The sequence below is a fragment of the Sminthopsis crassicaudata genome, chromosome 3, assembly GCF_048593235.1.
Source record: "Sminthopsis crassicaudata isolate SCR6 chromosome 3, ASM4859323v1, whole genome shotgun sequence".
Taxonomy (NCBI): domain Eukaryota; kingdom Metazoa; phylum Chordata; class Mammalia; order Dasyuromorphia; family Dasyuridae; genus Sminthopsis; species Sminthopsis crassicaudata.
Genome location: NC_133619.1, coordinates 639,028,468 through 639,039,676, shown reverse-complemented (window position 1 = coordinate 639,039,676; position 11,209 = coordinate 639,028,468). Strand labels below are relative to the sequence as shown.

At 46.0% G+C, this 11,209-nt stretch overlaps 1 protein-coding gene across 1 annotated transcript; it reads right to left on the bottom strand.

The window, feature by feature from the left end:
* SELENOW (selenoprotein W) lies at positions 1–2,378 on the bottom strand. Its single transcript, XM_074306933.1, has 6 exons — positions 1,892–2,378; positions 1,516–1,540; positions 1,350–1,403; positions 930–1,004; positions 655–747; positions 1–484 (listed from the first exon to the last, which is right to left on the bottom strand). The coding sequence occupies exons 1-5, from the start codon at positions 1,918–1,920 to the stop codon at positions 673–675; spliced, it is 258 nt and encodes an 85-aa protein (XP_074163034.1). The 5' UTR covers positions 1,921–2,378; the 3' UTR covers positions 1–484; positions 655–672.
* Positions 2,379–11,209: the final 8,831 nt, after the last annotated feature.

Genomic DNA, 11,209 nt, shown 5'->3' with positions numbered 1-11,209 from the left:
TCTAAGTTTTTCATTTATTAATTAGCCCTTAAGGTAGAGACTGTTTCCTGGGTTTCCACAAAGCTCAAGCCCAGGTGGGAGCCTCCCTCCATCCTCAATCAGAGAAAAGGCCACTCTCCAACATACAGGGCAACTCTGGGCCCTCTCACTTTCCAGCAGAGCTGCCAAGGACCCAGGGGGCCGAGCAGCCCCTGGGCAGGAAAGAGGGAGGGCCCAGCCTAGGGGAGGCTAATGAAGGGAGACAGCATTTGGGGTACAGAAGGCCAGAATCCAAGGAACTGATAGGAGAAGCAAGACCCAGGGCAAGGAGACGGGCAAGAGGACAAATGATGTGCACACACGCAGGGCAGGATTCAGGGGCGTCGGTCTCAACCACGGCCCAACAGATGCAAGGATTTCAGGGAAGAACCAGGCATCCAGGGGACATTTCAGTCCTTCCCGTCATGAAGCATCGCTGGGCAGGGATGGGGACAAGGCCCCTGAGCTAGAGTCAGGAGAGGAGGAGGAGGAGGAGTTTAGGGCCACCTGCTGACAAGACCCATGAAAGGAACCCTGGAACTGGGGTCCCCCACCCCCACTCTGATAGAACTCAGGGCCAGGGAGAAGCAAAAATGGCAGTCCTGGGTCTGGCCTCCAACCCTGGGCACCCCTTACCTCTGCCTTCAGGCCTGGCTAGCCCAGGATAGCCTTGATCTCTGCCACAATCTGCAGGTATTTCTCAGAGGAGTCCACAAAGCCATGTCCAGCCTGGGGTGGGGGGGGAGGAGGGATATGAACCAGAGCCGGGTGCACTACCCCAACCCAGGCTCAAAGCCTCCATTGTGCAGAGGGCCCTCCCCCTGGAGCTGGAGGCAGCTGGCCCCAGGTCACCAAGGCAGTGGCCCAGGGAGGGAGCAAGGGACCGAGGACACCCAACAGGCTCCACTGACCTTCTTGGAATGGACAAGCTTCCCAGCAACTGTTACTTCAAAGAAGCCGGTGACCTCCCGGGTGCCTTCGCCATTCTGGAGGCAAGGAGGTAAGAGAGAGAGGCTGAGGCTCTCACTACCTCCCTGCACTGTACTCTGTGCAAAGTGGGTTGGGATGGGTGTGCGCCATAACTAGGACATGGCCCCAGGAGCTGCATCCCAGGACTCTGAATTTGCAGGTCACCCCACCCCCTGGGCAGAAACTCAGAATTGGGCTCTGATTTCCTCGGAGTAATGCATAGCTGGCAGCTGGGAGCAGGGGTGGGGACTTCTCTGCCCCACCCTCCTCACTCAGCAGACACCCCAGACTGCAGTCTGTGGGCCCAGGATTTTTAGCTATTTCCCTCCCAGTCAACACAGCCACCCGCGGGGGTCACTCACGATGGTCAGGAGGCCGGGGAATTCATCCTCTAGCTTCTTCTTCAGCAACAGAAACTGACATAGGAGGAGGGCAGGGGGAAGATGAGGGTTGGTTCGGCAGAGCGCCCCCACCGTCCTCCCCAACCCTCCCCATCCCCCACCCTCTGCCCACCTCCAGACCACTGACCTTGGGCTTGTAGCCTCAGGCACCACTAGCAGGTGGGCGCATCCAACAAAGAAGGGGGGGGGGAGAGAACCTCGGTTAGCACGAAAGCATTCAATGCAACAAGAAGCGCAGGGAAGAATTCCCTTCCAAGTCCACCCAAGGAAGCCCCTCTCCCCCAAAGGGTACAGCCCCTCCTGCCTCCGGGACCCTCCCCAAATCTGAGGGGATCCCCGCCCCGGTTCTGAGTCCTCTAGAACGTTCCAGAGTGGAGCTCTCTCCTGGACCGGCTCCCAAGCCCAGCGCGTGGGTGGGTGGGGGCAGGGCTTGGGGGGAGCATCCCGAGCGGTCCCCTCCATGCACCCCTCCCCCCCGCCCCGGGGATCTGCAGGCCGCTCACCAGTAAACCACATGGACTTGCACCGCCATGGCTGGAGCCCGGCTTTGTCAGGAGTCGCAGGACAGCTGCAGGGGATGGAACGTCGGCGCCGCCCGCGTTCGGAATTAGAAGGCTGCAGTCAGCAACAGTTACAAAGCGCCTGCGGGCTCCTCCATCGCGGCCGAGCGGCGGGGGGAGACGGGGAGGAGGGCCGCGGGCAGAGCTTCCGAGAGCCGGCGCAGGCCCCCTCGGACGCCTAACGCGTAATAGGAGTCCGGCCTTGAAGCAGCCAAATGGGGGGCGCCCACGCCGCGGGGACCGGACCGGAGCCAGGGGCGCCGCTCCCTCCTCGCTCCCCCTCTCGGGGGCCAAAGATGGTAAAGCCCGAGCAATGGGCTGGCTAAAGCCTTCCCCCTCCCCTGCTCGGGAGGCGCCCCCTTTCCCCTCCCCCTAGTCCTAGCCCAAGTTGGGCCGAGGAGCGTCTGCCTCGTCCCTCTGCGGCTCCGGTGGCGCGAGCGGCCCGGGGCTGAAGGCGCCCCCGCCCCCCGCGCCGAGGGCTCTGGGAAGGTGCCGAGGCCGGCAAGGGTCCTCGCGGCCTGGCAGGCCCGGGCCCGCGGGAGCCGCCACCTTCAGCACCGGGCCGCGCGCCGGGACCGGCTGAGCGCGAGGATGCGGGCAGAAATCAGCCCCGGCCTCCGGGAGCTTCCGCTCTCGGGATCGCAGGAAGGAGCCGGACTCAAAGTTTTATCTGCGTTCATGGAGGAGGAGGGAGGGTGACATTTCAGGAAATCACCGGCAGCAGAGTCAGGGATGGGGGAACCTCGAAGACCAGGGAGGAGCCCTGCTATAGGACGCGTAGCCTCCCCGGGACTTCCTAGGGAGGCCTTGCACACCAGGCAGTCCAGGCCCCGGGACCGTTGTCAGCGAGACAGGGGTCTCGGGCCTTGGAGGCCGCTTCCAGAAAGACCCACTGGGAACGCCCAGCTCTGGCCTCCTGCGGAGGCTGCTCCTGCAACCAGACCGATCCTCAGCCTCCCTCAGAGGCCGGCTCTGATAATCTGCTGGAACTCGGTCCTTAATGATTGCCATTCTCCCTGCTCTTCCCATCTGAGGGATTCTGAATTCCCTGCTATCCGGGAACCTGTTCTCAGCCTCCAGGCCTTTCTCCCACCCCACAACGGATCCCACCCTCGCGCCCCTCTTTAGGACTTTGGGAGACGCCCTATTTTCCAGGTCTGGGGCCCAGCTGTGCCTCGGCTGGAATTAATCCCTGGGCCCGGGTCCTGCTGTGAATCCCGCTTGTCCCACTGGTCCAGGTTCCCCCCAGCGCCAGGGCTCCTCCCGCTCCCTGCTCGGCCACGGCCGTGAGTGCCGGATTCGGTCATGCTCCCCAGGAGGGCCAGGGCGCCAGCGCCTCCTTGCTTGTGAGCCATTTCCCTCTCCTTGAAACGAAACGTTTTTGATTCCTCCCGCGCCTTCCTCTAGTTGGGCTCCAGCCTGTGTGGCTAACACTAATCAGTGTCAGGAGCGGGACTGCACGGGGAGCTGGGCCACTGACCGCGCCGCTGGGAGAGCACCAGCAGAGACTTATTTCTGCAGAGCCAACTCCCCGCCCCGTGAATCCTCCACCCTTGTTCCTGCCCCAATCTCCAAGCTCTCCGAGGAAAACTCCAGTGACTGGAGAAGTCTCCGTACCTCCCGCTCCTGTCTGCTGCTTGTTTCCAGTCCCCAAGGGCCGGGGGTTCCTACCTGCTCGGACCAGAAATAAGAGAGTGTTTGGCTCCGTTCCCAGCTGGGACCATGAGCTTTGTTAAATGTGTCCTGTCTGCCTTCTTGCTTTATCTAAATCCTTGTCGTTATAAATAAAATGTAAAATGTCTGTGTCGCGTTGCTGAGGTGAGCTAGATCCTGTTACCTTGAGACAGTTAAATTTCGCCAGCCAGAAAAACTTCTCTGTAGCCTGAGAGTTCAGAACACCGGGGAAAATTACTGGACTTTCCTAATTGAAGCAGTTGTCCCAGTAAGCACGACTGACCTGAGACTTTCTAAGGTTAGAAGAGAAAAGGAAAGGAGAAAAAAAAAAAATCTGCAGCATCTCTCTCCCTCGGCATTCATTCGGATTTGATTATAGTGGAATTCCAGGGAAAAGCCCAGATTATCCAGGTTGATAGAACTGCTAAAACATCTCAGCATATTTAGGAAGTTTGTCCATGTAGCATTTTTTCAGATTATAAGGGAGAACTCCTGAGACTTTTGGCAATTCAAGGAACTTACTCCCTTCTGGAATATCTTAGTAAGTTTTGGGGTTCCACTGTAGAATTTGTTTTAAGGAAAAATGAGAATTACAATTTTAAAAGTTAAAATAACTGGCCAGATTAATAGCTTCATTATTCTAGGGCAATGAAGCAGGGCAACTTTTCTGGAAGTAATCCCAGAATGAAGAAAGAAAAAAAAAAGGTAAATGATTTATACCTTATATCAGCCTCTTGTTAATCCTTCCTTGACATTTCTGACCATGAAAAGAGAAAAGATTGTTTAAACCAAAGAGATCCCCAAATGCAGGTGTTTTTTTAAAAATGTTTGTAAAATGTGGGGAGGGGCAGCTAGGTGGCGCAGTGGATAGAGTATCAGCCCTGAAGTCAGGAAGGAGGACCTGAGTTCAAATCTTCCCTCAGACACTTAACACTTCTTAGCTGTGTGACCCTGGGCAAGTCACTTAACCCCAGCCTCAGGAAAAAAAGAAAAAGAAAAATGTAGGGAAACTTAAGTTAATTCCAGTTGCAGAAATTTATTAGCTGTGTAATCTTGAACAAGTTATATTATCTCTGTTCCTGATCAATAAGAAGGAAAGTAATAATGGTACCCATTTCCCAGGGTTGTTGTGAAGGCCAAAATAATATAATGATTTTAAAGTGCATAACACAGTGACTGGCATTTGCTAAGCAGTGGATTATTATTTCTTTAACTTAATGTAATTGTTCCATACCTGATAACTCTAAAGTGGTTTTAAAATGCCAAAGGGAATAAGAATAATGATTTTAATATGTGGTATTTTGGAAGTTTTCTTTCATGTTATAGATACATGATATTATTCGTGTCATCGGTGTATTTCTCAATTTTCTTATATTGTGAAGTTTGAGAGACCCTTGTAACCGAAATGATGTTAGACAAAAGAAGTTTTTAATCCGGAGGTGGTTATACATGAATTGGGCTTCTAAAAGGGTGTGATAAAAATAGATATTTGAAAACTTCAGTATTTAATGTATATTTAATAAAATCTTTTAAATTTAATAAATATTTTAATAATAAATAATTTAAGAAAATATTTTGTTATAAAATAGATAATAAAATATAATTGCAAACTTTCTCTTGCAATGCCTGGGTATTATGAAAGTGTATAGGGAAGTTTAAAGATGTCGCTTCAACATATTGCTAAGTCGTTGCTGTATGTCTGCAGACCCAGAATATGGGTAGTTTTTCATTTCTAAGTAAAGAATAAATGAAAATGTTAACTGCTAGGGAAACATCAAGAAAGATATGTAAGCCCTGAGTTGTGGTGAGTAAAATTTTGTTATTTAAAGTAAAAATTCTGAAACTGTAATTTCTTATTGTTTTGAACTTTGATTATGGAATAATCGTCTGAATTTTCAGAAAGCCAAAAGTAGAAAATGGCCTGTACTACAGTCTGGGAACTGCTTAGGAGATCTATGCCTGGGAAAAATGGCACTTGGCATGACCTAAGTGGGATCTTCCAGATTCGATTTCTCTGTTGTGCTCTATCCTTTCTGAAAAGAAAAATCCCTACCTGGTTAATCTTAAGCCTTGCTTTTGAAACACTGTGATTATACAGGATTGGTTATCAAATAGGACTAATGCATGGACTCAGACGGAGCGAAGGGAGTTTTTCCCTGGTGATGATGTATGACGTTATAACTATATCCTTTTTTCTCTTTTTATAGCAAATGTCTGTAATCAAGAAGTTTTCTAAGTACAATACTAAGTCTATTAAGTTATAGATTAATACCAGAACAGTATGAACGTCTTACAATTTTAATCTCTATCTGTGGTCAAATTAAGGGGGAAATGATTCAACAAAGTAATAAGACAAAGATGTAATGTGAAAGTTTTCTAATTAAATGGAATAACAGGGAAACAAAGAAAAGATGGACAATTAGGAATTGATCTCTTCTAATATTATATGTGCTTTCTTGAAATGGAAATTTCTTGAAATGGAAATATTTTGAATCCTCCCTCATGGTCTGCAGTGACAATGGTTTTTGTTTTTTTTTCTCATTTTCTCTTTTGTTTTTTCTCATTTTGCATCTAAGTTTTAAATTATTATATATATATTCTTTTTTTTTTTTTTTGAGGCCTCTTCCAGATGAGGAATTTCAGATGAGGTTTATTTTTTTTTTTAATTTTTATTTTTTCTGAGGCTGGGTCATACAGCCAGGAAGTATTAAGTGTCTGAGATCAGATTTGAATTCTGGTCCTCCTGAGTTCAGGGCTGGTGCTCTATCCACTTCGCCACCTAGCTGCCCCATTATATATATTCTTAAAAAGGAAAAAAGAAAGCAGCTGAATTAGATGGTTTTCTCTAAGAACTATACATATAATATTGTATGTATATGTATACATATATAATGTGATTGGCTTCCAAATTTATCATGGAAATTCAGGCTTTGAGTATGTTTTAGTATTTAATTTTTAAAATTGAATTAAGGGAGCAGCTAGGTGGTGGAATAGATTGAGCACCAGCCCTGAAGTTAGGAGGACCTGAATTCAAATTTGATCTCAGACACTTAACACTTCCTAGCTGTGTGACCCTGGGCAAGTCACTCAATTGGCCTCAGCAAAATTAAATTAAATTAAGGATTTATTAAATTAATATAAATTAAGGATTTGTTAATTAATTTAAATTAATTAAATTAAGGATTTATTAAATAAGGATTGAGAAAGTTACACATAAGTTGTATTGATAATAGTAAAATAGTAAAAAATATCATTTTCCATTTTTAAGATATCAGATAATTTTAAAAGGCAGAAGATTTAATTTTGCAAGTGGATTCTCAAATTTTTTAGTATGCTAATTTTAAAAAATAATAGCTTTTTATTTTCAAAACACATGCAAAGAGAATTTTCAACATCTGCCCTTGCAAAACCCTGTGTGCCAAGTTTTTTCTCCTCCCTTTCCCCCATTTCCCTCCCCTCAACAGTAAGAAATCAATTATATATGAACACCTCATACATTTTTTAAATTATTGAATTATTTTATTTTTAAAATTTCCCCCCTTTCTTCTGTTTTTATTGAAGCTTTTTTATTTTCAAAACATATGCAAGAATAATTTTTCACCACTGAACCTTGCAAAACTATATTCCAATTTCCCCCTTTTCCCCTCTCCCCGTCCCCTAGAACCTCATCAATTTTTTCAAAGACTCTTATACAGGTATAGGATTTAGGAAAGGATAGAATGGTATATGAAGTGAGATTTTCTGAAGTTCAGCATTGGAGCTCCAAATTTAAATGCAGAATCATCTCGGAAGCTCTAGATTTGGAAGCAGAGAAGCAGGGCCCCTTTGAAAACTATTCTGAGAATGAGCAGCTTGAAAGGCTATCTGGGGACCAGATGATGACGTGAGATATCTGGGACTCAGAATGTGCTGCTTAAATGTACACAGAGAATGGGTTACTAGGATACGAGGAGACTCGGTGTGAATTAATATTGGGGATAGCTCTTCGATTGCTCTAGTCTTTTGTTTTAAGTGTTAATGTTTAAATTTTCTTGGTTACTTGGTTGCAAAATTAGTCCATTGTGAATCCTTGGAGTAGTTTGGTGGGTCCCTGATCTGATTAATTATGCCATTAAGCTGTATTATTTGAACCTAGCCTTGTATGTCTGGGTAACTGGTCCATCTCTTGGTGCTGCTTAGAGATCCTCAAATAATGACCAAAAACTCCCATTCGGATTGCTGGAAGGAGCGTCCCCTAAGGGTCCCTAACAGCTCCTTGTGACTGATCCCAAAGCTGCCAAATTTTTTGGGGGGGTCCACTTGGACCGTCTGAAGAAAGCCCCCGCTCCTGAGAGCAGCTGACAAGCGTCCCAGGGTCCTCCTGGGAATCATAAGTGTCCCGCTGGGGCTGCTAGCCCTCATGGTCAGGGCTCAGGCCCACTGCCCAGTCACCGGTACAAACGCTGAGATCTGGCTACTTTGGGGTTCTTTATGCGGGATGGGACGCCTGGAATTACCTGGTAATTCCCTGGATGATAAAAGTTGAGATAAAAAATCTGGATCTCCTGGAACTCTAGAACGGGTCTAAAATGATGACTTGTGATAGTGGCTATCTTCACACCCGGTATCTGATATCTTAACTCCCCCCACCTTCCCACCTGAGCGGGACTCCCGGGTCTTTGCTTGCAAGCCATTTTCCTCCCTTTGACATTAGATTTTAATTCCAGGGTCCCTAGTCTGCTCCAGCAGCCACGGGTTAGAGCGGGTTCCATCTGGTCGGCCTGACCGACTCAGTCCTCTGTGCTCTCTGGAATGTCTGTTCCATACTTAACAACTGCTTTTATCCTAAGTCTTTCTCCTTGCCCGCTTTCTCCTTCTATTTGCTCTCCCTGAAACCAGGGTTCATTTCGGTGATTCGGTTTCCCCGGATATTTTTTGGAGCCCCTTCCTGGCTCTCCCTCCACCTCTTTCACTCAGGAACCTCAGTCCTTTGGGTATCACTCAATCCATCCTTCTCGCTCATTCCAGATTCTGGGGGCCATTGTCTGGAGACTCCTGTGGTCAGTGAGCCCAGGCTATGGCTCTCCTCCCTAATTCTCTCATATGAAAGGCTTGTGCACAAGTGCTGAGGCTCCCTCAGCCTCCCAGGCCCTCAGCTCACTCATTTTTCCTCTTCTGCTTCAGCCACAGCCTGACCCGCCACCTATCCCACAAGGCTTCGGCTTCCACATTCATGAACTCTTGTTCCCATCATTATGGGAACCATGATTCTACTTCTCTTGCAACCGGGAACCTCTCCCCACTCCCAGCTCTGGGAGCTCTGGTGCTCTCCCAGTATCCTTCCAGGACAGATCCACTCTCTTCCCTTCCCCATCTGGAGCCCTCGTGGTCCGGCTCAACGGTAGCCTGGCCTTTTCTCTGGGGTCCCTGCTCCCTTATCACCACACTGATGGTTCTCTGCCCGGCCTCAGTTTCTAAGGACGCTCACTGGCCTCCAGACCTTCCCTTCCATGGGAGGGCAGGGATCACAAACCCCGTAAGTCTCAGACCATTGCACTCCCTGGCAGGAAACCCTTCTGCCAACATTGGGATCCTTTACCTCCTGGCAACAGTCTAGTCTTGGGGAGTCTCCTGGATTCCTTGAGAGTTCAAATGACTTCCATGTGTTGGGGGCAGGATTTAAACCTGGGCCAGCTCTATATCATGCTGCCTTTTTTCTGTGCAAAATATATACATAATATACACAAAATCATTTGGAGGGAGCATAAAAGACCTGTAGCTCAGTCACATCTGGCTCTCCATAACCCCATTTGGGGTTCTCTTGGCAAAGCGACTGGAGGGGTTGGCCGTTTCCTCTTCCAGCTCATTTTATAGATGAGGAAATTAAGGCAGGCAGGGGGAAGGGACTTATCCAGGTAAGCTTCCCGAGGCTGGATTTGAACTCAGGAAGATGAGTACTCCTGGCTCTAGGCCTGGGGCTCTGTGCTGGATGGTACACCCTGTAAAAGGCCTGAGTTTTCAAGTAAACTAAGGAGAAAAATAAACTAACTTGGGAGAGGCAGAGGTTAGAGAGAAGGGAAGGCAAATCAGGTATAGGGGACAGCCTGGGCAAAGGTGTAGAGAGTGGAGATGGGGGAGTCATAGGAAGATCAGACCAGTTTGGCTATCATATAGAATGTATGAAGGAACTAGACCCAGGAAGGCTTTAAAAGCCCAGAGAAAATATTGGGAAAATAGTTAAACTTACAATTACTTTCTCTTAGTGTGTCTTTGTCCCCATTTGTCTCTTTCCCCCCTCTTTCTTTTTCTTTTTTTTTCTCTCTCTATACATACACACATATATAACTAAATTATAATGTATATATCTACTTATAATACACATGTACACACATAGAATTTTTACTATTATATTTAAGGACAATCAATGAACCAATGAGAGTTTTCAAGTGTCTCCTTTGGATGACAAGAATGGATCGCCCTCTACTCTTGAAAGGGTCCGTGGGGTAATATTATATATACAAATATATTGCAGCTGCGGTGAATACGGAGACTGAGTCTGAGGTAAATCTCGGAGACCAGGCGGAGGCAGCTTTGTGATCTCCCTTCATTAATCTGGGGCCAGGCTTTCCAACTCTTTAAGCCAGTGTCCCATTAACAGCAGCTACCTCCAGGCAACGCCATGTGAATTCTAGGGCTAATGGCTATCCAGACTTTGATATTTCAGTTCCACCTTTACTAGCAATAACAAGATAGTTATCGTACCAGGGCTGTGAACAACAGAAATCAGCAATCCCGAGGTACTGTCAAAACCGAAATAGCGTATTTGTGCTGCCTTGTCCCTGTCACATGCATTCTCCCTCAAGATTATCCCAAATTTATCTCCAATATGTTTCCATTCATTGTTAGGGAGATGGAGAGCCAAGGCTTTGCATTGTTCACCTTACAGAGAGCAGGAATTAAGTAATACCTGAACCAGACTTTTTCTGTACATGGACTTATTTAATACCAGCCCTCTATGATATATATATATATATATATATATATATATATATATATATATATATATATATATATATATATATATATATATATATATAATTATAAAGAAATATAAAAGAATATATACATAATTACAAAGAAATAAATATAAAAGAATATGTATACATAATTATAAAAAACATAAAATATACATTAATTATAAAGAAACATAAAAAATATACATAATTGTAAAGAAATAAATATAAAAGAATATGTATACATAATTATAAAAAACATAAAATATACATTAATTATAAAGAAACATAAAAATATATACATAATTATAAAGAAATAAATATAAAAGAATATGTATACATAATTATAAAAAACATAAAATATACATTAATTATAAAGAAACATAAAAGAATATATACATAATTATAAAGAAATAAATATAAAAGAATATAAAGGTTCTTCAAGGTCTGTCCTGGGTCTCTCAGAGTTGCTTTGTCCTTCCCACATCCCTAGAGAGACAGGTGAGAGGCCAGTAGGAAACCTGGGTCTCAGAAGTTCTTTTTCTGCATTTGCTGAATGGTATCAGTCAAGCTCCTTCCATTTTCCAGGTCTCAG